The sequence below is a fragment of the Pseudophryne corroboree genome, chromosome 7 (genome assembly GCF_028390025.1).
Source record: "Pseudophryne corroboree isolate aPseCor3 chromosome 7, aPseCor3.hap2, whole genome shotgun sequence".
In the NCBI taxonomy this organism is placed as follows: Eukaryota; Metazoa; Chordata; class Amphibia; order Anura; family Myobatrachidae; genus Pseudophryne; species Pseudophryne corroboree.
This window is the reverse complement of record NC_086450.1, coordinates 188,369,257-188,397,071: the sequence shown is the minus strand read 5'-3', so window position 1 is coordinate 188,397,071 and position 27,815 is coordinate 188,369,257. Positions and strand designations below refer to the sequence as shown.

The window sequence follows — 27,815 nt, the reverse complement described above, 5'->3', positions numbered from 1 at the left end:
TGAGCCATTTAAGGTCCACAGACTCAAGAGATTCAAATGGAGACTCAGGGCAGTCAGGACAACAGACAAATCCCATGGAGCCACAGGAGGGACATAGGGAGGCTGAGTCCGCAGTACGCCCTGAGCGAAAGTATAAACGTCAGGTATAGACGCAATTTTTCTCTGAAAACACACCGACAAGGCAGATATGTGAACCTTGAGGGAGGCCAGATGAAGTACTAAATCCAGGCCTTGTTGCAAAAAACCCAGAAGTCTGGAAGTACTAAACTTGGAAGCATCGTAATTCTTAGCAGCACACCAGGTGAAGTAAGAATTCCAGACCCTATAGTAAATCTTTGCAGAAGCCGGTTTGCGGGTCTTTAGCATAGTTTGGATAACCGCCTCGGAGATTCCTTTGGCCCTCAGGAGTGAAGCTTCAAGAGCCACGCCGTCAAAGCCAGTCTGGCCAGGTCCGGGTAGACACAAGGGCCCTGAACGAGGAGGTCTGGGCGTTGAGGAAGTAGAAGAGGACGCTCTATCTGTAGACCCCGCAGGTCTGAGAACCAATGCCGTCTGGGCCATGCTAGAAGTAGTATTCCTCCTTCTTGCTTGAACTTCCGTAGTACCCTGGGCAGGAGTGATACTGGAGGGAACACGTAGGGCAGCCAAAGGTTCCATGGAATTGCCAGTGCGTCCACAAAAGCTGCTTGAGGATCCCTTGTTCTTGATCTGAAGACCGGAACTTTGTGATTGTGTCAGGACTCCATCAGGTCTACATCTGGTAGACACCACTTGTCCACTTTGAATTAAAAGACTTCCTGATGAAGACTCCACTCTCCGACGTGTACGTCCTGACGACTGAGGAAATCCGCTTCCCAGTTGAGGACTCCCAGAATGAACACTGTCGATATTGCTGGCAAATGGCGTTCCGCCCAACAAAGGATTTTTGACACTTCCATCATTGCCATGCGGCTTCGAGTGCTGCCTTGATGGTTTATGTATGCCACCGTGGTGGCGTTGTCTGATTGTACTTGAACAGGTCTGTTCTGTATCAGAGGCAGGGCAAGAGTCAAAGCATTGAACACTGCCCGCAATTCCAGAATGTTTATCGGGAGAAGAGATTCCTCCTTGGTCCACCGATCCTGGACAAAGTATTGCTCCAGCACCATGCCCTAACCCCTCAGACTAGCGTCTGTAGTCAGTAGGACCCAGGTGGGGATCCAGGGACGGCCCCTGCTCCACTGCTGGTCATGTAGCCCCCAGTTCAGTAACAGACGAACCTCCGGAGTCAAGGAGATCATTTGAGACCTGATCCGATGAGGCAGGCCATCCCACTTGGAAAGGATTAACCTCTGTAGAGGGTGGGAATGAAATTGAGCGTATTCTACCATGTCGAAAGCCGACACCATGAGGCCTAGTACTTGCATCGCCGAGTGTATCAACACTCTTGGGCGAGAGAGAAAGTATTTGATCCTGTCCTGAAGTTTCAGGACCTTCTCTGGAGACAGAAACAGCCGCTGACTATGTGTGTCCAGCAGTGCCCCCAGGTGCACCATGCTCCGAGCAGGGACCAGCGAGGACTTCTTCCAGTTGATGAGCCACACGTGGGCTTGTAGGAAGCATACCGTCAGTTGCAGATGACTGAGGGGGACATCTTGGGAGTTCACCAGGATCAGTAAGTTGTCCAGATATGGCAGGATCCAGATTCCCTGACGACTCAGATGAGCCGTCACCACGACCATTACCTTGGTGAAGATCCAAGGCGCCGTGGCAAGTCCAAACGGCAGAGCCTGGAACTGATAGTGAAGGTTGTCAATAGCAAACCGCAGATATTGCTGATGCGATATGGCAATAGGTATATGCAGATAAGCATCTTGTATATCCAGGGATACCATATAATCTCCGGGTTCCATGGCCAGTACAATCGAGCGCAGCGTTTCCATACGGAACTTGGACACTCTCACAAATTTGTACAGTGATTTGAGGTTGAGTATAGGCCGGAAAGACCCATTGTGTATCGGGACTAGAAACAGGGTTGAGTAGTATCCTCCGCCTCTTTGGGACAGGGGTACCGGCTCTACCAATCCTGTATCCAGGAGGGAACGCACAACCAGGTGTAGAGCTTGCGCCTTCAATGGGTCCGACGGAATAACCGCCGTGCAGAACTGGCTAGGGGGACGTCTCTTGAAAGAGACTGCGTACCCATGAGAGACGACTTCTCGCACCCATGCGTCTGAAGTGGTCTTTAACCAGACCTGGGTGAACTGCAGAAGTCGGCCTCCCACCCTGGGATCCCCGCCCCATCATGCAGCAGGCTTGTCTTGTTTAGAAGCAGGATGATGGGCGGCCCAGGATTGTTTTGTTTTGGGCTTAGTGGTTTTGGAAGCACGAGCTTGTCTCAGGTATGTCTGACCTTTTGCTTTCCCTTGAGGTCGAAAGAAACGAAAAGTGGTACACTTTGCCTTCTGTGTAGAAGGATTAGTTTTCGGGAAAAATGCAGTCTTAGCAGCTGCTAAGCCAGTCACGATCTTATTCAGATCTACCCCAAATAGGATGTCTCCCTTAAAAGGAAGTACCTCCAAGGTCTTTTTGGAGTCCAGGTCCACCTTCCGTGACCTTAACCACCGAATTCGGCGAGCCAGGATGGACATAGTAAACATCTTGACCGCCATTACACCTGCCTCAGAGGGCGCCTCCTGAATATAGTGGGAGGTGGTGGTAATATGAGACAGATATTGTCTGGCAGTGTCAGATATATCCTGAGGCAGCTCATCCTCTATTGCCTGAACCCACACTTCAATTTCTTTTGTAGCCCAGGTGGCAGCTATAGTGGGTCTAGTACAGCACCTGTAAGGGAGTAAATAGACTTCAGGCATCTCTCCACACGCTTATCTGTGGGTTCCTTCAGTGAGGTGACAATGGTGACAGGTAGAGTAGATGGCACCACAAGACGGGCGACATAGGAATCCACCGGCGGTGAATTTTCCCACTTGTTACACAACTCAGCAGGGAGAGGATAATGAGCGAGCATCAATTTAGACAGGGAGAATTTCTTCCCTAGAGAAGACCAGGGTTCCTGACGTATGTCTACTAAATGGTCAGAATGCGGTAAGACCACTTTAGCTACAGTACCTTCTGACGTTTAAACTTATCAGGTTTCTTAGATGCAGTAGCTGGTTCTACATCATCATCGATTTGTAGAATCAGCTTAATAGCCTCCACTAGGTCATGGACATCAACCCGAGTTGTAGGTTCCTCGTCAGAAACAACTGTATCAGTGTCTGATGGATCAGTAGACCCCCCTGCCTCATCAAAAGTATCTTCTGAGATATTAGTGGATTGTGAGGAGGAAGCGGCCCGCTTAGATGACCCCTTGACCCCAGAGAGACGTGGGGTACATTTTTGTCTAACCAAAAATTGATTCAATAGTTGTATCTGGGTAGACAGAGCATTTGCCCAGGGTGAATTTACCACAGGGACAATATGTGGCTGCAATGGCACAGGAAGTCCCATAGGGGGCGCAAGGTGTTTCACAAGCATATGGAGCATAGATGAGAACGCCACCCAAGGTGGCTGCTGATTGGTTACAGGAGCTGGGACTGACTGGAAGATGTATGGCACGTATTACACAGACCATAATTTAAAGCTTCCCTATCAGGCAAATCCCTGGCGCATGCGCTGTATGATACAGGAGCGTCCTTGGATTTCCCACCCTTTGTCTTAGACATTTTAGTGAATGCAACCGCAGAGCGTATGAGTACGATACAGCCAGACAGTGTACAATACCTGCAAATAAATCCCCTAGTATGTCACAGCGCACACTGGGGGTCATTCCGAGATGTTCGCTCGCTAGCTGTTTTTAGCAGCCGTGCAAACACTATGCCGCCTCCCAGTGGGAGTGTATTTAAGCTCAGCAGAAGTGCGAACGAAAGAATCGCAGAGCGGCTACGAAATAATTTTGTGCAGTTTCAGAGTAGCTTCAGACCTACTCAGCGCTTGTGATCACTTCAGACTGTTCAGTTCCTATTTTGACGTCCCGAACACGCCCTGCGTTCGCCCAGCCACGCCTGCGTTTTTCCTGGCACGACTGCGTTTTTCCGAACACTCCCTGAAAACAGTCAGTTGACACCCACAAACGCCCACTTCCTGTCAATCACTCTGCGGACAGCAGTGCGACTGAAAAGCTTCGCTAGACCTTGTGTGAAACTACATCGGCCGTTGTGAATGTACGTCGCGCGTGCGCATTGTGCCGTGTGCGTGGAAGTGCCTTTTTTTTGCATCAACGCTGCGCATCGAACATTTTCAGCTAGCGATCAACTCAGAATGACCCCCACAGTACTCAACACCGTCGTCTAAATCCGGTACTATGTGACTGCGTACACAGTACACAACACCAGCGAATAAATCTGGTATGAAGTAACTGACTACACAGTAGAGTACACTTAACGGTAAATACTGAGCAGAACTATATACAGTATGAGATCCTGACGCACCTATATATATATATATACATATATACATACACACTCGGTCCGAGACCGGATGTATATATCAGAATACTCGTACAATATATTCTGGTAGAGGTACACATGTTCTTAACTAACTCTGTCTTAAAATGACATGTAGAATACTTAAGTGTCTGTAAAATCACAGCGCTGATGAATCAGGCAGATTTACAGAGGAGACCTTGCCCTGTAGTCCCGGAGATCAGTCACAGCTACTGTGAGATGATGGCGCCCAGAGTCTCAGTCAGGGGGTGAGGGAGAGTGTGAGGCAGCTCCAGGACGGGAACACCAGCACTAGATGGCGACCGGAGCTGGGGGAGGGGCTACAGGTCAAACGCCTTTTCACCTATGCTGGTCCTCACCACCGGGTACTATTGAGCATTATTAAAGTGGATATTTTACTATCCACTTTTGTTCCCATGCCCTGCTGGATATAGTGGGGTCCCTGCTCTGTCACAGTGTCCACGCCAGCGTCGCGATTCGTTTACTTAAACCGCAAACCGGAACGCAATTTAATGGCGGGTCCGTCTGGGGGACCCTCTTACCTCCTCCCTTTGTAGCAGCCACGCGATCCAGGAGAGCGTCTGCAGTGGTGTGCCTAGGAACCGGAGCGCCTCCGCCGCAAGTACCTGGGAACAGAGCCAGCGGGAGTATGCACGCCGCTGGGGAGGTGATGGAGCCGCAGCACAGTATGTCACACTGACATATGAAGTGCTGCAGCACTTGAAGTCTTCTAAAAAGCTTTTTCAGGGCTGCGTAGCGCAGCCCCCCTGTTAAGTGACCTGCTTCATGCAGGCACCAACTCTAAAACTGAGCTCACAGTGCCTGGAGGCGGGGTTATAGAGGAGGCTCCGCAATGCATTCTGGGACAGTCTAAAGCTTTAGCCTGTTGGTGCCCCTGGCTCAAGATCCATCACTACATTCTGATGGAACACAGTGTACCCCACCGCAGAAATATAAATGTACCCAAGAGAACATCAACATAGTGGTTAACTTGGATAATATTTTTAGCCCATGCTATCACATGACAAACACACTGGATTTGAGAAAATAATTATGTGCATTAGGAATATAAATATAAAAAAAAAGAGACAGAATTATAATTCAAAAGCAAACGATGGCTCAAGAGATCCTGCATGGCACATCTGTATCTATCATTTACCTTGCGCTACGCAGGACAAATGCGCCCTCTGATGTATCATATACAGAACATGTGGGCAGACTAAGCTCCGCTGGAAACAGTAGCTTGTGACCTGGAAGGGTAGCTCGCAAAGCCACAGAAAAACGTCCCTCTTCTGTCTCGAAAGTGATCGAATCTTCAAAGTCGCGCTAGAAATTGACACCCCAATATAAACACAAGTCAAACGACCATGAACGCAATTACAATAGCTCACATATGTATATAAACATAAAAGTAGATGGAACCTTTCTAGATATTAAGAATGTCAAGTAATGTGAACCCAAGTTCCCAGAAATTAACACTCTATTGCTCAATGTAGAGAAAATGTAATTATTTTATTTTATCTATTTTATTTTACACAAACTCTTCCATTTTCTGCTGGCGTCTAATGCTAGTGACTCCGATATGCAAATGAGAGGAAGAAGAGAGAATCCCTAGCATTTTAGTGAAAAAAAGATGACCCCTGCCACTTAACTTTGGTGGAGAACAAAAACAGGATTTTAATTACCTAATGGTAAATCCTTTTCTCGTAGTCCGTAGAGGATGCTGGGGTCCACATTAGTACCATGGGGTATAGATGGGTCCACGAGGAGCCATTGGCACTTTAAGAGATTGAGAGTGTGGGCTGGCTCCTCCCTCTATGCCCCTCCTACCAGACTCAGTCTAGAAACTGTGCCTGAGGAGACGGACAACTTAGAGAGAAGGATTTTACACAGATAGTGGCGAGATTCACACCAGCTCACACATACAACGCAAACCAAGCTAACTAGCTTGAAACATCAGCAATGGCAGAACAATAGCCCTCATTCCGAGTTGATCGCTCGCTAGCTGCTTTTAGCAGCAATGCAAACGCTAGGTCGCCGCCCTCTGGGAGTGTATCTTAGCTTAGCAGAAGTGCGAACGAAAGATTAGCAGAACTGCACAGGAAATTTTCATGCCGTTTCGGAGTAGCTCCAGACCTACTCCTATCTTGCGATGACTGCAGTCTGTTTAGTTCCTGGTTTGACGTCACAAACACGCCCTGCGTTTGGGCCAGCCACTCCCCCGTTTTTTCCTGGCACACCTGCATTTTTCAGCACACTCCTTGAAAACGCTGAGTTGCCGCCCAGAAACACCCACTTCCTGTCAATCATACTACGAACACTCAAGCGACTGAAAAACGTCGCTCGACCTTCTGTAAAACTGCAAACTTTTGTGTGAAAGTACTTAGCGCATGCGCGTTGCGTACCATGCGCATGCGCATAAATGCTGTTTTTTCACCTGATCGCTGCGCTGCGAAAAACGGCAGCGAGCGATCAACTCGGAATGAGGGCCAATATTAACCAAGTAACAAAACAGTACTAAACCAATAACTAAGCAGTACTGAACAAGTAACCACTGCAGGAACACGAAGCGCTGGGTGGGCGCCCAGCATCCTCTACGGACTACGAGAAAAGGATTTACCGGTAGGTAAATAAAATCCAATTTTCTCTTACATCCTAGAGGATGCTGGGGTCCACATTAGTACCATGGGGATGTACCAAAGCTCCCAGAATGGGAGGGAGAGCGCAGAGCTGACTGACTTTGCAGAACTGACTGACCAAACTTCAGATCCTCGGAGGCCAAAGTATCGAACTTGTAGAAATTAGCAAACGTGTTCGACCCTGACCAAAGAGCTGCTCGGCAAAGTTGTAAAGCCGAGACACCCCGGGCAGCCGCCCAGGAAGAACCCACCTTACGAGTAGAGTGGGCCTTAACAGACGTAGGACACGGCAATCTTGCTGTAGAATTCACATGCTGGATAGTGAACCTGATCCAGCGAGAGCTCGTCTGCTTAGAAGCAGGACACCCAAGTTTCTTGGGATCATACAGGACAGAGTCCGATTTTCTGTGACGAGTAGTCCTCTTCACATAGATTTTCAGAGCCCTTACAACATCCAAGGACTTTTATGAAATTGAGGAGTCAGTAGCAACTGGCACCACAATAGGTTGGTTGATCTGAAATGCCGACACAACCTACGGAAGAAACTGCTGACGTGTCCGGAGCTCAGCTCTATCTTCATGGAAGATCAGGTAGGGGCTCTTATAAGACAAAGCCCCCAGCTCTGACACACGTCTAGCAGAAGCTAAGGCCAACAAAGTGACAGCCTTCCATGTGAGAAACTTGACCTCAAACTCCTGTAGTGGCTCGAACCAATCCGATTGGAGAAACTACAGCACCACGTTAAGCTCTCATGGTGCCGTAGGCGGTACAAGGGGGGGCTGGATGTGCAGAACCCAATTCAAAAAGTCTGAACCTCCGGGAGGGAAGCCAACTGTTTCTGGAAGAAAATGGATAGGGCCGAAAACTGGACCTTTACGGACCCTAACCTCAGGCCCATATCCACACCTGCTTGCATGAAGAGGAGAAACCGTCCCAGTTGAAACTCCACCGTAGGAAACTTCTTGGACTCACACCAAGATACATGTTTTTTCCAAATACGATGGTAATGTTTAGACGTTACTCCTTTCCTAGCCTGTATCAGGGTAGGAATAAACTTGCTCGGAATGCCCTTCCGAGCTAAGATCTGGCGTTCAATCTCCATGCCATCAATCGTAGCCATGGTAAGTCTTGATAAGCGAACGGCCCCTGCTGCAGCAGGACCTCCCGAAGAAGTAGAGGTCTCGGCTCTTCTAGCAGTAGATCCAGAAGATCCGCGTACCAAGCCCTTCTTGGCCAGTCCGGAGCAATGAGGATCGACTGAACTCTTGTTCTCCTTATGAGTTTTAGAATTCTTGGAATGAGTGGAAGTGGAGGAAACACGTACACCGACTGGAACACCCACAGAGTCACTAGGGCGTCAACTGCCACGGCTTGCGGGTCCCTCGACCTGGAACAATACCGCTGAAGCTTCTTGTTGAGACGAGAGGCCATCATGTTTATTTGAGGTACACCCCAAAAATCTGTTACCTCTGTGAACACCTTCGGATGGAGTCCCCACTCTCCTGGATGGAGATCGTGTCTGCTGAGAAAGTCAGCTTCCCAGTTGCCTACTCCCGGAATGAAGATTGCTGACAGCTGACAGCACCGCGTGTTTTTTGCCCAGAGGATGATTCTCGTTACCTCTGACATTGCAGCTCTGCTCTTCGTTCTGTCGGTTTATGTAAGCCACTGTCATTACATTGTCCAACTGCACTTGAATGGCTCGACCTCACAGAAGATGGGCTGCTAGGAGAAGACCGTTGTAGATGGCTCTTAGTTCCAGAATGTTTATTGGTAGGCTGGATTCCAGGCTTGACCACCTTCCTTGGAAGGTTTCCCCTTGAGTGACTGCGCCCCAGCCCCGGAGACTTGCATCCGTGGTTAGAAGGATCCAGTCCTGAATCCCGAACCTGCGGTCCTCCAGAAGGTGAGGTAGTTGTAGCCACCAGAGGAGTGAAATCCTGGCTTTTGGCGACAGACGTATTCTCTGGTGTATGTGTAGATGAGATCCCGACCACCTGTCTAGGAGATCCAGTTGGAAGGGCCGAGCATGAAACCTTCCATACTGTAGAGCCTCGTAAGAGGCCACCATCTTCCCCAGAAGGCGAATGCACTGATGAACTGAAACCCGGGCTGGCTTCAGGACATCCCAGACCATTGTTTGCATCACCAACGCTTTTTCCCCCAGAAGACACACCCTCAGCACTTCTGTGTCGAGGATCATTCCCAGAAAAGACAACCTCCTGGTCGGTACCAAATGTGATTTTGGAAAAATCAGGATCCAACCGTGTTCCCTGAGCATATGAGTCGTGAGAACAATGGACTGCAACAACCTCTCCCTGGACGCTGCCTTTATCAGCAGATCGTCCAGATATGGGATTATGTTCACCCCCTGTTTGCGGAGGAGAACCATCATCTCTGCCATCACCTTGGTGAACACCCTCGGTGTTGTGGAGAGGCCGAATGGTAGTGCCCCAAATCAGAATGTGGAGGTATGCATCCTTGATATCCAGGGATACCAGAAACTCTCCCTCCTCCAGACATGAAATCACTGCTCTGAGAGACTATATTTTGAATTTCAAAATTGGTCTGATTGAACCATCCGGTTTTGGTACCACAAAAATGTTTGAATAATAACCCTTGTTTTACATATGAGGTGGAATTGCGACAATGACCTGTGATTCTCCCAATTTTAGGATGGCTTCCTGTAGGATAGCCCTGTCTGTCAGCAAAGCTGGCAAGCCTGATTTGAAGAATCGGTGAGGCGGGAGTTCTTGAAACTCCAGTCTGTACCCCTGGGACACTATATCCTGTACCCAGGGATCCAGGCCAGATGACACCCAGACGTGGCTGAAACGTCTGAGTCTCGCACCCACCAGCCCGTCCTCCATGCTTTGAGGTCCACCGTCATGCTGAGGATTTTGAGGATCCAGAAGCAGGTCTCTGGTCCTGTGAGCCTCCGGGTGCAGAATTTTTGGATTTTGCCCGACCACCTCTAAAGAAAGTGGTAGAAGGCTTGGGCTTCTTTGTCTTAGCGGTCCGAAAGGACTGCTGTACAGCTGAAGAAACGGTTTCCTCGTAGAAGGAGTAGCAGAGGGAAGGAAAGGTGACTTACCCGCGGTTGCCGTGGAAATCCATGTATCCAACGCTTCCCCAAATAGAGCCTGACCTGTGTAGGGTAGGTTCTCCACACCTCTCCTGGATTCTACGTCTGCAGACCATTGGCGTAGCCAGAGTTCCCTGCGAGCTGATACCGACATGGAGGATATCCATGCAGTCAGCGTACCCAGGTCTTTCATGGATTCCACCATGAACCCCGCAGAAACCTGTATGTTACGTAAAAACAATTCAATGTCACTTCTATCCATTGCATCCAAATCCCCTAGTAATGTGCCTGACCACTTTACTATGGCTTTAGAAATCCATGCACAGGCAATAGTGGGCCTTAAGGCCACTCCTGAAGCAGTGTATATGGATTTGAGCGTAGTGTCAATCTTACGATCAGTCAGTTCTTTCAACATGGTAGAACCAGGGACAGGTAAAACCACCTTTTTAGGCAGTCTGGAGACAGATGCGTCAACAGTTGGTGGGTTTTCCCATTTTTTCCTATCTTCCTTAGGGAAGGGAAAAGCAACCAGAACTATTTTTGGGACCTGGAATTTTTTTCCAGATTTTCCCAGGATTTTTCAAATAGCGTTTAATTCTTTAGACGCGAGAAAGGTTAGCGGGGCTTTCTTATTATCAGTGAAGTAAGCCTCCTCAACCTGCTCAGGTGTAGTGTCATTAATGTTTAACACATCCCTAATGGCCTCAATCATGAGCTGCACCCCTTTTGCAAGGGATGCCGCCCCCTACAGCACGTCCCCATCACCGTCTGAAGTATCAGAATCGGTATCAGTGTCATCTTACATAATTTGGGCATGTGCACGTTTCTGTGGGAACATGCTAGGGGATTTCGCAGGAATAGGGACAGAGCCTGACCAAACTGCCATAGACTTCTTCAACACCTGAGTTTCAGTCTTAATGTTAGCTTCAACAATAGGGATCTGAGACAAAGCATTACAATCCTGTGTACATGGAATGGATCCCTCCTGAGAGGAAACATCTTCTGCAGCATATGACACAGAGTCCCTAGACCTGGCTATGCGAGATAGAAAACACCCACACACACACAAAGGGAAATGTCAGACACAGTTTCCCCCCAAGTATGCCACAGAGAGACACAGAGATTGGAGCCAACCCACACACAGCACTATTTAAGGTAGAACTAATGAAACTACCAGCGCTGTCTGTGTACCTTAATACACTACACAGACATTACACAGCCTCTCCTTCCCTTCTACAACCCCCTGGTACCGTCTAAAATAGCTGGAGTTGATATAGAGGGATAGCTCTCACTGACAGCGCTTCTGCAGGCAGGAAAATGGAGCTGAACGCTGCTGGGTCTGCTCTGAGAAGCTCCGCCCCCTTTCATGGCGCTGCTTCCCGCTCTTCTGAAGATTATACTGGCCTGAGGAAAAGTGCTGGCAGTGATCCTGGGAACCCGACAAGCTTGTTGGCCAGTGCAGGGTGTAGGTGCTGGCTCAGGGCGCCCCTCACAGCTCCGCACTATGTACCACTGAGCCCTGGAATGCAGTTAGTACTGCGCTCCATACCCTATTGCCGCCATCTTCATACCGGCTCCCCGCTTGCCAGGGGGGCCGGTGACTAACTCGCCACTGATCTTCTGGCTCTGTAAGGGAGTGGCAGAATGCTGCTGGGGTGAGTGATCTCCTGTGGCGGCGAACGTTCGATCCCCTCAGGAGCTCAGTGTCCTGTCAGCAGAGATAGTGGCTCAGACCCCGCAGGGCGGACACTACTCCCCCCCTTAGTCCCTCGAAGCAGGGAGGCTGTTGCCAGCAGCCTCCCTGTGCCTAAACTCTATTCAAAATAATAAAACTAAAAGACCTCCTATGGAGCTCCCCTAGCTGTGTCCGGCTCCTCGGGGCTCATTTTCAAAACTGAGTTTGGTAGGAGGGGCATAGAGGGAGGAGCCAGCCCACACTCTCAAACTCTTAAAGTGCCAGTGGCTCCTAGTGGACCCATCTATACCCCATGGTACTAATGTGGACCCCAGCATCCTCTAGGACGTAAGAGAAAATGTAATGTTTATAATAAGATTTTACTCACCGGTAAATCTATTTCTCGTAGTCCGTAGTGGATGCTGGGAACTCCGTAAGGACCATGGGGAATAGCGGCTCCGCAGGAGACTGGGCACAACTAAAGAAAGCTTTAGGACTACCTGGTGTGCACTGGCTCCTCCCTCTATGACCCTCCTCCAGACCTCAGTTAGGATACTGTGCCCGGAAGAGCTGACACAATAAGGTAAGGATTTGGAATCCCGGGTAAGACTCATACCAGCCACACCAATCACACCGTATAACTCGTGATATTATACCCAGTTAACAGTATGAAATATAACTGAGCCTCACTAACAGATGGCTCATAACAATTAACCCTTTAGCTAGGCAATAACTATATACAAGTATTGCAGACAATCCGCACTTGGGATGGGCGCCCAGCATCCACTACGGACTACGAGAAATAGATTTACCGGTGAGTAAAATCTTATTTTCTCTGACGTCCTAGTGGATGCTGGGAACTCCGTAAGGACCATGGGGATTATACCAAAGCTCCCAAACGGGCGGGAGAGTGCGGATGACTCTGCAGCACCGAATGAGCAAACTCAAGGTCCTCCTCAGCCAGGGTATCAAACTTGTAGACTCTTGCAAAAGTGTTTGAACCCGACCAAGTAACAGCTCGGCAAAGTTGTAAAGCCGAGACCCCTCGGGCAGCCGCCCAAGAAGAGCCCACTTTCTTCGTGGAATGGGCTTTTACAGATTTAGGGTGCGGCAGTCCAGCCGCAGAATGTGCAAGTTGAATCGTGCTACAGATCCAGCGAGCAATAGTCTGCTTAGAAGCAGGAGCACCCAGCTTGTTGGGTGCATACAGGATAAATAGCGAGTCAGTTTTCCGGACTCCAGCCGTCCTGGAAACATATATTTTCAGGGCCCTGACTACGTCCAGTAACTTGGAGTCCTCCAAGTCCCAAGTAGCCGCAGGCACCACAATAGGTTGGTTCACATGAAAAGCTGATACCATCTTAGGAAGGAATTGGGAACGAGTCCTCAATTCCGCCTTATCCATATGAAAAATCAGATAAGAGCTTTTGCATGACAAAGCCGCCAATTCTGATACACGCCTGGCCGACGCCAAGGCCAACAGCATGACCACTTTCCACGTGAGGTATTTTAGCTCTACGGATTTAAGTGGCTCAACCCAATGCGACTTCAGGAAATCCAACACCACGTTGAGATCCCACGGTGCCACTGGAGGCACAAACGGGGGCTGACTATGCAGCACTCCCTTAACAAAAGTCTGAACTTCAGGCAGTGAAGCCAGTTCTTTTTGGAAGAAAATGTACAGAGCCTAAATCTGGACCTTAATGGAACCCAATTTTTGGCCCATAGTCACTCCTGACTGTAGGAAGTGCAGAAATCGACCCAGTTGAAATTCCTCCGTTGGGGCCTTCCTGGCCTCACACCAAGCAACATATTTTCGCCATGCGGTGATACTATTTTGCGATCACATCTTTCCTAGCCTTAATCAGCGTAGGAATGACTTCCTCCGGAATGCCTTTTTCCCTTTAGGATCCGGTGTTCAACCGCCATGCCGTCAAACGCAGCCGCGGTAAGTCTTGGAACAGACAGGGCCCCTGCTGCAGCAGGTCCTGTCTGAGCGGCAGAGGCCATGGGTCCTCTGAGATCATTTCTTGCAGTTCTGGGAACCAAGCTCTTCTTGGCCAATCCGGAACCACGAGTATAGTTCTTACTCCTCTCCTTCTTATTATTCTCAGTACCTTGGGTATGAGAGGCAGAGGAGGGAACACATATACTGACTGGTACACCCACGGTGTTACCAGAGCGTCCACAGCTATCGCCTGAGGGTCCCTTGACCTGGCGCAATATCTTTTTAGCTTTTTGTTGAGGCGGGACGCCATCATGTCCACCTGTGGCCTTTCCCAATGGTGTACAATCATTTGGAAGACTTCTGGATGAAATCCCCACTCTCCCGGGTGGAAGTCGTGCCAGCTGAGAAAGTCTGCTTCCCAGTTGTCCACTCCGGAAATGAACACTGCTGACAGTGGTAACACATGATTTTCCGCCCATTGGAAAATCCTTGTGGCTTCTGCCATCGCCATCCTGCTTCTTGTGCCGCCCTGTTGGTTTACATGGGCGACCGCCGTGATGTTGTCTGACTGGATCAGCACCGGCTGGTGTTGAAGCAGGGGTCTAGCCTAACTTAGGACATTGTAAATGGCCCTTAGTTCCAGAATATTTATGTGTAGGGAAGTCTCCTGACTCGACCATAGTCCTTGGAAGTTTTTTCCCTGTGTGACTGCCCCCCAGCCTCGAAGGCTGGCATCCGTGGTCACCAGGACCCAGTCCTGTATGCCGAATCTGCGGCCCTCTAGAAGATGAGCACTCTGCAGCCACCACAACAGCGACACCCTGGCCCTTGGAGACAGGGTTATCAGCCGATGCATCTGAAGATGCGACCTGGACCACTTGTCCAACAGATCCCACTGGAAGATCCTTGCATGGAACCTGCCGAATGGAATTTCTTCGTAAGAAGCTACCATCTTTCCCAGGACTCGCGTGCATTGATGCACCGACACCTGTATTTGTTTTAGGAGGTCTCTGACTAGAGATGACAACTCCTTGGCCTTCTCCTCCGGGAGAAACACTTTTTCCTGTTCTGTGTCCAGAACCATACCCAGGAACCGTAGACGCGTCGTAGGGACCAGCTGCGACTTTGGAATATTCAGAATCCAGCCGTGCTGTTGTAGCACTTCCCGAGATAGTGCTACTCCGACCAACAACTGCTCCCTGGATCTCGCCTTTATAAGGAGATCGTCCAAGTACGGGATAATTATAACTCCCTTTTTTCGAAGGAGTATCATCATTTCGGCCATTACCTTGGTAAATACCTCGGTGCCGGGGACAGACCAACGGCAACGTCTGAAATTGGTAATGACAGTCCTGTACCACAATTTTGAGGTACTCCTGGTGAGGAGGGTAAATGGGGACATGTAGGTAAGCATCTTTGATGTCCAGTGATACCATGTAATCCCCTTCGTCCAGGCTTGCAATAACCGCCCTGAGCGATTCCATTTTGAACTTGAACCTTCGTATATAAGTGTTCAAGGATTTCAATTTTAGAATGGGTCTCACCGAACCGTCTGGTTTCGGTACCACAAACATTGTGGAATAGTAACCCCGGCCTTGTTGAAGGAGGGGTACCTTGATTATCACCTGCTGGAAGTACAGCTTGTGAATTGCCGCCAGTACTACCTCCCCTTTCTCCAAGGGCAGCAGGCAAGGCTGATTTGAGGTAACGGCGAGGGGGAGTCGCCTCGAACTCCAGCTTGTATCCCTGTGATACTACTTGCAGAACCCAGGGATCCACCTGTGAGCGAGCCCACTGGTCGCTGAAGTTCCCGAGACGCGCCCCCACCGCACCTGGCTCCACCTGTGGAGCCCCAGCGTCATGCGGTGGACTCAGAGGAAGCGGGGGAAGATTTTTGATCCTGGGAACTGGCTGTCTGGTGCAGCTTTTTCCCTCTTCCCTTACCTGATAATACAGTGCTTTCTTAGGCTGTGAGGAAACCTGAGGTAAAAAAATTTCTTCCCAGCTGTTGCTGTGGATACGAGGTCCCAGAGACCATCCCCAACAATTCCTCACCCTTATAAGGCAGATGTGCCTTTTAAAGTCAGCATCACCTGTCCACTGCCGGGTCCCTAATACCCTCCTGGCAGAATGGACATTGCATTAATTCTGGATGCCAGCCGGCAAATATCCCTCTGTGCATCCCTCATATATAAGACTACGTCTTTAATATGCTCTATGGTTAGCAAAATAGTATCCCTGTCCTGACAGGGTAACAGACCACGCTGCAGCAGCATTATCCATGCTGAGGCAATTGCAGGTCTCAGTATAGTACCTGAGTGTGTATATACAGACTTCAGGATAGCCTCCTGCTTTTTATCAGCAGGCTCCTTCAAAGTGGCCGTATCCTAAGACGGCAGTGCCACCTTTTTTGACAAACGTGTGAGCGCCTTATCCACCCTAGGGGATATCTCCCAACGTGACCTATCCTCTGGCGGGAAAGGGTACGCCGTCAGTAACTTTTTTGAAATTACCAGTTTCTTATCGGGGGAACCCACGCTTCTTCACACACTTCATTCACTCATCTGATGGGGGAACAAAACACTGGCTGCTTTTTCTCCCCAAACATAAAACCCCTTTTTTGTGGTACTTGGGTTAATGTCAGAAATGTGTAACACATTTTTCATTGCCGAGATCATGCAACGGATGTTCCTAGTGGATTGTGTATATGTCTCAACCTCGTCGACACTGGAGTCAGACTTCGTGCCGACATCTGTGTCTGCCATCTGAGGTAGCGGGCGTTTTTTGAGCCCCTGATGGCCTTTGAGACGCCTGGGCAGGCGCGGGCTGAGAAGCCAGCTGTCCCACAGCTGTTACGTCATCCAGCCTTTTATGTAAGGAGTTGACACTGTCGGTTAATACCTTCCACCTATCCATCCACTCTGGTGTCGGCCCCACAGGGGGCGACATCACCTTTATCGGCATCTGCTCCGCCTTCCACGTAACCTTCCTCATCAAACATGTCGACACAGCCGTACCGACACACCGCACACACACAGGGAATGCTCTGACTGAGGACAGGACCCCACAAAGTCCTTTGGGGAGACAGAGAGAGAGTATGCCAGCACACACCAAAGCGCTATATAATACAGGGATTCACACTACCCACAGTGATTTTTCCCTTATAGCTGCTATAATACACAATTTTGCGCCTAAATTTAGTGCCCCCCCTCTCTTTTTAACCCTTTGAGCCTGAAAACTACAGGGGAGAGCCTGGGGAGCTGTCTTCCAGCTGCACTGTGAAGAGAAAATGGCGCCAGTGTGCTGAGGGAGATAGCCCCGCCCCTTTTTCGGCGGACTTCTCCCGCTTTTTTCTAAGTATATCTGGCAGGGGTATTTTACACATATATAGTCTCTATGACTATATTATGTGTTATTTTGCCAGCCAAGGTCTTAATATTGCAGCCCAGGGCGCCCCCCCCCCCAGCGCCCTGCACCCATCAGTGACCGGAGTGTGAGGTGTGCATGGGAAGCAATGGCGCACAGCTGCAGTGCTGTGCGCTACCTTGGTGAAGACCGAAGTCTTCTGCCGCCGATTTCCAGGACCCTTCTTCTTGCTTCTGGCTCTGTAAGGGGGACGGCGGCGCGGCTCCGGGAACGGACGATCGAGGTCGGGCCCTGTGTTCGATCCCTCTGGAGCTAATGGTGTCCAGTAGCCTAAGAAGCCCAAGCTAGCTGCAAGCAGGTAGGTTCGCTTCTTCTCCCCTTAGTCCCTCGTAGCAGTGAGTCTGTTGCCAGCAGATCTCACTGAAAATAAAAAACCTAAAATAAACTTTCTTTTTCTAAGAGCTCAGGAGAGCCCCTAGTGTGCATCCAGCTCAGCCGGGCACAAAATTCTAACTGAGGTCTGGAGGAGGGTCATAGAGGGAGGAGCCAGTGCACACCAGGTAGTCCTAAAGCTTTCTTTAGTTGTGCCCAGTCTCCTGTTATTCCCCATGGTCCTTACGGAGTTCCCAGCATCCATTAGGACGTCAGAGAAAATTTAATTTCAATGTATTACACAGATCATAAATAAAAGAAAGCTATATTCGACATGTAATTAATTTATCTCTCTAACCGCCAATAAAAAAATATGGCTTAAAATAATTTCACAACCCTAACATGCAATGGTGTTCCACAGCAGCATACAGTTTAAATAGTTTATTTTTATATTATCATTAAAGACATAACTTAAATAGAAACTGTCACACACCAATTTTTTGTGATTGGAGTATAAAGATAAAATCTTACCACTTTCTTTGTTTTTTTGATACTGGTTGCAGATTCCGTAGGCTTTCCCACTGAGTCTTAAGTTCCAAATCCACACTCCAAACCGGACACAAGATAGTGGAGTGTAGATTGGGATTGTTATACTACTAGAGGCATCAGTGGATCCAGTGAACAAACAATTACAGTTACAAGTAGCAACATTTTTTCTTTCATTGCATTTTTACTTGTGAGCAGATTTGTAATATAATATACAATACAAGGGTCGATCTTATATGGCAAGTCACTTCTTACTACATCCACAAGATGGCAGATGAAGACAAGTAAAATTGTAGGATCTTAAACCAGAGTAAAGCCCCATATACACAGAGCACAGTCTGAATTACAGTAGCATTTTATGGGGTATCTGCAACACATTGGGGATTCTTTACAAACAGCAAATGTATAGTAACTCATAGTAACCAATTAGCAAGTATATCATACTTGCCTACCTGACCCTCTCCATGAGGGAGAAAATGCTCTGTTCCTGGACTTTCCTGGTAATGTATGATTGCCATCACCTGTGGTGAGCTAGTTAATTGATAAGAAAGGTGTTTCACCACAGGTGATGGCAATCATACATTACCAGGAAAGTCCAGGAACAGAGCATTTTCTCCCTCATCCAGAGGGTCAGGTAGGCAAGTATGAAGTACATATGATTCAAATTCTTCAAGTTACGCAAAGAAAGCAAAAATGTGATTGGTTGTCTTGTGGTGTATTAAACAGCACATAATGATCATGTCATGTAATAAGCCTATACTCATTTCCCCAAAGCAAGATGAACCAGACAACAAAATATTTATAATAACCCATATGCAAGATATACCCTTTCACGTTATATATAAAGAATGAAAACAGGAAAAACTGAAAGCAAATAAATGTATTTATAAAAATCATTATCACTGCAACAACAGTATACTGCAGAGGTTCTCAAACGCCGTCCTCAAGGCATCCTAGCGATCCAGGTTATAAGAATATCTATGGTTGGTCACAGGTGACTTAATTAACACCTCAGTCAATTTGATTTAAGCATCTGTGCTGAGCCAGGGATAAACATAAAACCTGGACCGTTGGGATGGCTTGAGGACCATGTTTGAGAACCTCTGGCTTACTGTATACAATAATAAATTTACTATTATCAATAATAACATGCTGCGGGGCTACACATCCCAGAATTTTCGGCCATAGTTTTGCTGTTAAGGTATACGAAAAAGGTTGTGATATGTAGTTTCTCAGAAGCTGGCGTGCCGGAGGTTTCCTACCCCTGTTATATTAGATGTGTTAAAAAACAAATAAGTGGACCCCTGCGCTGGATAATGTAGGCAGCAAATGGATATCTACCAGTGTTATCAAAACTGGAACAGGCAACAATATACAAAATAAAATTTGATATCTAATGCGCCCAACATTTGATAGGATAAAACAGATACTTATTCATATGAGAGTTCTCATGTGGCAAGTCCAAAAAACAATTCTCCTACGTCCTTCCTTTCGGTTTGAAGACCAAAGTTTTTCCTCCCAAAACGGATATCGTAGATGGCAAAGAAGGGAGGGCAAAAAACAAACAAAAAAAGGAGAGTCCAATGTGTAGTACAGTCTTTTTTAACAATCGGAAAGACTAGATCAATTCGGAAAAAATGGGGTCCTATGAAGTATATTCCCACTTTGTGTGCCGGTCTATATTAGAGGACCACCCAAATTGACGTGATGATATGTATTATATAGTGCTCACTTCGTGGCTTACATAAAACATATGTTATCATGCACATAAAGGTATCTTTTTCTTTCTAAATTCCTTCTCCCCAAAAGTTCCCAAATGATGCCCGAATGGTCGGATAAAGTGTCCGCTTACACGTGGCTTACTTGTAGTGTGTGTAGGTATTCATATAAAGGTTTCTTTGGTTGTGTTCATTCAGACATGAAGGCGTTTTCATAGACTCCCATCCATGGATGTCCAATGCAACATGAAAAAAGAATATGCAAATATAATGTGTAGATGGTTCTTATCTCTATATTATCATGTGGGGATGGAATAATATGTACCCTCCTCCACCGTATGGAGAAACTTTCTTAAAGCGTTTTCTTTTCCTCTCCGCTTGAAACAGCCAAACTCCAAATAAATGTCCACCGTATGACAAATGTATAACGGTAAATTTATTGATAAAAAAAATGATAAAATCACAATAAAAAAACTATATAAAAAACTGATACACCACGATGTTATGACCAAAACATAACCTAGGAAGATGTGATGCAGAATTCAGCTGGATAGGTAAAACACACAATATGGGCCCTCATGTGCTCACCATTCCTGCCGGATACCATAGGTAGATGGTCTGGGTGTATCAGAGAATGAAAGAACTCCACCAACGCGTTTCGACTACTTCTGTCTTCCTCAGGCTGTTTCAAGCGGAGAGGAAAAGAAAACGCTATATGAGTGTATCGACCTGTTACAAGTAAGCTTAAGTGTAAGCCGAGTATACATCATTTGATTATTTGATCTTCAACTACTAGTGAGCTTTGATCCATTCCTGCACGTGTGTGGTGATCCTTTAAGAAAGTTTCTCCATCCGGTGGAGGACGGTACATATTATTCCATCCCCACATGATAATATAGAGATAAGAACCATCTACACATTATATTTGCATATTCTTTTTTCATGTTGCATTGGACATCCATGGATGGGAGTCTATGAAAACGCCTTCATGTCTGAATGAACACAACCAAAGAAACCTTTATATGAATACCTACACACACTACAAGCAGGCCACGTGTAAGCGGACACTTTATCCGACCATTCGGGCATCATTTGGGAACTTTTGGGGAGAAGGAATTTAGAAAGAAAAAGATACCTTTATGTGCATGATAACATATGTTTTATGTAAGCCACGAAGTGAGCACTATATAATACATATCATCACGTCAATTTGGGTGGTCCTCTAATATAGACCGGCACACAAAGTGGGAATATACTTCATAGGACCCCATTTTTTCCGAATTGATCTAGTCTTTCCGATTGTTAAAAAAGACTGTACTACACATTGGACTCTCCTTTTTTTGTTTGTTTTTTGCCCTCCCTTCTTTGCCATCTACGATATCCGTTTTGGGAGGAAAAACTTTGGTCTTCAAACCGAAAGGAAGGACGTAGGAGAATTGTTTTTTGGACTTGCCACATGAGAACTCTCATATGAATAAGTATCTTTTTTATCCTATCAAATGTTGGGCGCATTAGATATCAAATTTTATTTTGTATATTAGATGTGTTGTCTTTCAGTGCTATTTCTGTGACATTATCTTGTTTTTAGTAATAAACTGCTGCATAAAAGAAGGAAATATTTTATAGTGTTTCTGAAACACATTGTGCATTTGCTAGCCAGTGGCGCCTGTACTGATCAACAAAGAAATCACTGTGTATCCTAGGGTAATTCTGTAAGCCATACCTTTTCCAGGGGTCGGAAAGTGACAGGGAGAGAACAAGAGGTCCCTGCTCTCAGTGTCATGCTCTGTGGGAACAACGTGCTGAAGAAGGCGGTGACTGGAGGACTGTCAGATAAACAACATATACATGGTTATTAGTAATACCATGGATAGCATGGTAGACATACAGTAAGTTATATTATCCATCTCTACAGGCAATGAACAGGCGATTTTGTATGTGACATCTTTGGCTTCTGTCTGTCATACTTTCAATAGTAGGAATAATACTATGTGCAATACATTTCAGAACCTTAATTTGCCTAGTGCACATAATATTACTATATCAGAATGTTTCTGTGCTGTTTCTTTTTGCTGTTGTATGATACCTTATGTACAATGGGCCTGATCCAGAGTTGTTTGCAAACCCTGTGCGTGTGTAGAATGAGTCCTGTGTTCTTGCATGCAGTGCTGCCTAAGCCATTTGGGGCGGGTATGGGGTGGTGCTGGGCGGCGTTACCGAAAACAGGACGTGTTGCTCCAATTTTTTAGGAATAGGGAGGCCAGGGTCAGCGTCTTCTGACGCAGATTTCCTGGCCCCGGCTGAGTGAAAACACTGGCAATCTTGTGCAACCGGAGGGTTAGACAGATAGGGAATGTTTTTACAGATGATCTGATGCTGCACACAACAGCGGATCACAGATGTTTGCAGGAGGGTTTTGTTTTTTAATTGTCAATTTATTAAAATTTCTTAAAAAAGAGAGAGTGGAAGGGTTGCCGATAGCAACCAGAACAGATTAAGCGATCATTTATCTAGTATATTCTCGAAACGGATAGCTAGAATCTAATTGGTTGCTATGGGCAACACCTACACTTTTATTTTTTAGAAGTTTTAGTAAATCTACCCCTTAGCGAGACTTGTGTGCATCATTTGTTTACATTTATTTACTGCACCAACAACCAAGTTTCATCCTTCATTCTAAATCGTGTCATCACCTGAATTTCAGTTTCTGTGTTCTCAGCCGGACATTCTTCAGCGTGAGAGTCTTGGTTATCTCCTTGCCCAGTTCCCAGTTCTGCCAGTGTAAACACTGGCACACCTCAAACCCTAAGACATTATCCTTCTTCTCCTTGACCTTTCTGCGTATGAGAGAACTAGACCGCAACTCAGTTGAGAGATTTCTCTGTAACACAAAGTGTGAGACAAACATTGGGGGAGTTATTCAGAGTTGTTAGCAAACCAAAAAAGATAGTAATTGGACAAAACCATGTTTCACTGTAGGTAGGGCAGATGTAACATGTTCTGTGCAGGGTAAATACTGGCTGCTTTATTGTTACACTGCAATTTAGATGTCAGTTTGAACACACCCCACCCAAATCTAATCTCTCTGTGCATGTTACATCTGCCCAACTGCACTGCAACATGGTTTTGCCCAATTGTTAACTTTTTTGGTTTGCTAACAACTCTGAAAAAACCCCATTGTGCAGAACACAATTTAAAGTGTACCCGTCATGACACACAATGGAGACAGGCAATTTGTGGGGAAAAAGACTTGAGATTATATTCACATCATACTTGCCCACTCTACGAGAGAGTAGACCAGCCTTCCGGATCCTGTCCACTTCCCCATTGAAGTGCGAAGTCCAGGAGCTTAATGACACAATTTGTAGTGATTCCACCCACAATGCACAGTGACAAGAAATGCTGCACTGAACTCCAGGGATCAGGGCTGTGATCATGTAACTCATGCCACCACACTTCCCTTTAGGAAAAAAAAAAGCACATTGTTTTTCTTTTGTCCCTGGCTCGGAGTGCCATTTTTTTCCCTTTCACTGTCACAATTTATGTGTGTCTGTGTATTTTTATATATTTGCGCTAAATAGGTCCCTTAGCAGCCTATTCATTATCTATAGCCAATTGGCCCACAATAATTAAGTATCCAATTCGCAACGAGCTATAGTGATGGGTCACTACAATAATCAAGCAAGAAGAGCACCCGTACCCGCAAAACTTGCCACAGCGGATTTCGCACTAAACAGTACCAATGAAAGTTACACTGCTTGGTCTGACTAGACAGTGTTAGTGTGCATGCATTAATTATATTCATACATATGCACTGCTGAACGGGACACGGGTACAGGGTGTATCCCACACTCTGGAAAGAAAGGAGTGTGCCACTGTGAACTTATAGCATCTGAAGATAGAGTCAGTTCCAGCCAGAGCCAACCCTGACCAACTTGGTAAAATTTTGTCTGGCTATGCTCCCCTTCCCCCGTTATGTTGTGCTCCCCATCCCACACAGCTTCATCCCTCCTTGTGTCTCTCCATTCCATACAATTGTCTCTCCAGCCCCAAAACGCTGCTAAGTGCACACTAATATATTTATAATATCTCAAAGAACATGAATTAATGCATACAGACTCCGGAACCAGCCCACACATACTTTCTTTGATGTATTCTGGCCACCAGACGCTGTCTTCTGGCTGCCCGCCGCCATGGCTCCTCTGCCCTGCTTGTGTTAGCGGTGCCACAATAAACAAAAAAAACGTTATTGCACCAGCTAACGCCAATGCAATAAAGGTACAGCAACTACAGCTGCTAAAATAAAACTACAGTGTGAATTGCCAATTAAAATTAGGATGTCCATCATGCCCCTAGGCATTTGTCTTTACTGCCTATGCTTAGGATCGGCTTTGGTTCCTGCAAGTTTGCTAAATACAAGGCAGCCAGATTGGGCCCCTAATAATGAAGGGCCATAACTTACTGTTATACATGTGGAATTTAGTGTTTCCATATGTGCATTGGGCCCATAAGGGATCACAAATAGGCCCCTTAATCTCTAATATCTTCAGTTCTGATGAGTTCCTGAAACTATTATTTTTTTATTTTCTGCCATGTACCCATTATGGAAAAAAAAAAAATAGGTTAAGCTCTTTTTGACTCTGTCTGGACAGGATACAATTTTTTTATTTTATTTTAATTGCATTTATTTATAAAAAGGTTTTTGAGATTTAACTCAACACAAAAGTAGCAAGACAGTAAAGTACAGACTTCCAAAGATAACAAACAGGACATAAGTATAAGATCAGCGCTATCAAAGCAAAGCCAAAATAAGCGCAGGTTCAGATGTTGCAAGGAGTGATGAAAGTGCAGTATAAGAGTATTTCTTACAGACAAGATACAATACGAGGGTAAGTGACTTGGTGGCAGTCAGGTACCTGGTAGCCACCTGAACCAGTAAGTACAATACCAATAAAATCAGTTGCCACAATGCAGTAGGGTAGAGCTACAGGTGTGCAAACTTCTTATGCCTCCAGGAAACTTCTCATGCCTATCCAGTGACACCCAAGCAGCAAAGAAGCAAAGAGAGGTCCCAAAGGCACAATGCAAACTTGAGTTAACCTTAAGTAGTAAGTACCGTATCCTATACCAGGGATGTGCGGTGAGCTAAATAGCTCAGGAGGCACTGGCTAGCACCAGAGCCAGATTTACATGCAATATATGAGCCAAAGGGTACATGGGGGCATTATACACAGGTGCAGCAATATAAACTCCTGGAAACTTGGTAAGTTTTGATTAGAGATGTGCGGAAAAGTTAGCCAGGTGAGGCACTGCCTCACCTGCCATAGACTTTTTTTCTCCAGAGTTTTGGCTATAAAAATTATTAGAATATTGCAAAGAAGATATTTCTAACATATTATTCATATTTTTCTTATACTTTATACAGTCAAAACTCTGGCACAAACGTTAGTATGACAGGAAAGGCTCTGCCTCACCCCACCTCACATCACTGCTATAGACTAGACAAAACATCAGGTGATATAAGGGACAGTTATAAACTATAAAGGCCATGGACTGTCCACATAATGACCAAAACAAAAGCATTAAAAACATCAGAAAAGAGAATTGGTAGTAAAGCACAGACGACGACACATGAAGTGAGCAGTTATCTCTCAGCTACATGCACAGTACATCCGGAAAGTATTCACAGTGCTTCACTTTTTCCACACTTTGTTATGTTACAGCCTTATTCCAAAATGGAATAAATTAATTTTTTCCCTCCAAATTCTACACACAATGACAACGTGAAAAAAAGTTTTTTTGTGATTTCTACAAATGTATTAAAAATAAAAAAACGAAGAAATCCCATGTACATAATCAGAATCAGGTTTATTGGCCAGGTATACTTGCGTATACTAGGAATTTGTCTTCGGTTTGCTTTACAACAGCCAAGTAGGTAACAGATAAGCAGGTGGGGGGGTAAGCAAAGTCACACAGATAGGTATACGGTAGGAACACAAGTGAGTTACATGTACGTCTAGTCAGTCAATGTTCAGGAGTTCAGCAGGCGGACCGCTTGGGGAAAGAAACTTTTGAGGCTTCTGGCGGACCTGGCGGGGATGGCCCTGTAACGCCTGCCTGAAGGAAGCAAGTTAAACATGCTGTGACCGGGGTGTAGCTGGTCTTTTACTATCTTCATTGCCCGCTTTTTAGCTCTGGACAGGTACAGGTCCTGGACTGAGGGAAGGTCGGCCCCGATGATCTTCTCTGCGGTTCTGACCACCTTTTGGAGCCTGCATCTGTCCCTCGCGCTGGCGGAGCTGTACCATACGAGTATCGAGGAGCACAGTACCGACTCCACAATCGCGGAGTAGAAGAGGAGCAGAAGCTTCTGTGGGATGTTGAACTTCCTTAGTTGCCTGAGAAAGAACAACCTCTGCTGCGCTTTCCCAACAGTGGCGTCAGCGTTGGACCCCCATTTAAGGTCCCGGGAGATTGTGGTCCCTAGAAACTTGAAGGAGTCCACTAGCGATACCACACTGTCAGCAATCGTTAGTGTAGGTGCACTAGATGACTTCTTCCTGAAGTCCACTATCATCTCGACAGTTTTGAGGGGGTTGAGCTCGAGGTTGTTGTGGATGCACCACTGGGCCAGCCGGTCTACTTCCCGTCTATAGGCCGATTCGTCCCCATCCTTGATGAGGCCGATGACGGTGGTGTCATCGGCGAATTTGATGATCCTTACTGATTGCGCCTCTGAGGTACAGTCATTTGTGTACAGGGAGAAGAGCAGGGGTGAGAGGACACAGCCCTGAGGGGCCCCTGTACTAATGGACCGTGCTTGAGAGGTGAATTCCCCCGCTTTCACCACCTGTGTCCTATCTGTCAGGAAGTCTATTATCCAGGAACAGGTAGCTTCTGGGACCCCTAGGCAAAGTAATTTGGGGTGGAGGATGCTGGGGACGATTGTATTGAAGGCCGAGCTGAAATCGACAAACAGGACCCTCGCGTAGGTACCGGGAATGTCTAGGTGCTGTAGAATGTAGTGCAGGCCCAGGTTGACTGCATCCTCAACACACCGATTTGAGCGATAGGCGAACTGCAGGGGGTCCAGTTGGGGGCCAGTCACAGTTTTCAGGTGATTCAAAACCAGACGCTCAAACGTTTTCATGACCACAGACGTCAGTGCTATCGGCCTGTAGTCGTTCAGGTTCGTGATAGTGGGTTTCTTGGGGACCGGGACTATAGTAGACCTTTTGAGGCAGGAAGGGACTTTCTGTAGCTCCAGCGATTTATTGAAGATCTTGGTGAATATGGGGGCGAGCTGACCCGCACATGCTCTTAGGGCAGATGGTGACACTCCGTCAGGACCCGGAGCTTTCCTGGTTTTGGCCCTTTTGAACAATGCCTCCACCTCTTCTTGGGTGACTTGCAGTGCCTGGGGTTAGCCGTCGGTGTTCGGGGCATCGTAGAGGTGATTGTTTGGGTTGCAGGGGACTTCTTTTGCGAACCTGCAATAAAAGTGGTTCAGTTCATCTGCAAGGTCTTGGTGCATGGCGGTGGACTTTGATGTTTTCCTATAGTTGGTTATGGATTGCACTCCTTTCCATACAGATACGGGGTCATTGGTGGAGAGATCGTTTGTCAGCTTGTCCGAGAACCGCTTTTTTGCTAGCCTGATTCCTTTAGTCAGAGAGTTCCTAGTACTGTTGTATAGTGCTCTATCACCGCTGCTATAGGCCTCCTCTTTGGCTCGACGAAGTTGCCTGAGCTGGGCATTGAACCAGGGCTTGTTGTTGTAAATGCGGTAAGTCTTGGTAGGTACACACATGTCCTCACAGTAGCTGATGTAGGATGTGACAGTGTCTGTCAAGTCATTCAGGTCGGTTGCCGAGGCTTCAAAGACCCCCCATTCCGTGCAGTCAAAGCAGGCCTGGAGCTTCATCTTAGCCTCATTGGTCCATTTCTTAACAGTCTTAATGACAGGCTTAACTGCTCTC

At 46.8% G+C, this 27,815-nt stretch overlaps 1 protein-coding gene across 2 annotated transcripts in view; it reads right to left on the bottom strand.

Annotated features, from left to right (window-relative positions):
- Positions 1-27,815, bottom strand: part of CFAP65 (cilia and flagella associated protein 65) — a 377,223-nt gene that overhangs the window by 280,213 nt on the left and 69,195 nt on the right. For both annotated transcript variants that reach the window (XM_063933883.1, XM_063933882.1), the window contains exons 3-5: positions 22,530-22,717; positions 21,560-21,662; positions 5,647-5,813 (exon numbers count right to left, since the gene is read on the bottom strand). In XM_063933883.1, the coding sequence (XP_063789953.1) occupies positions 5,647-5,813; positions 21,560-21,662; positions 22,530-22,717 (458 nt within the window). The remainder of the gene's footprint in view (positions 1-5,646; positions 5,814-21,559; positions 21,663-22,529; positions 22,718-27,815) is intronic.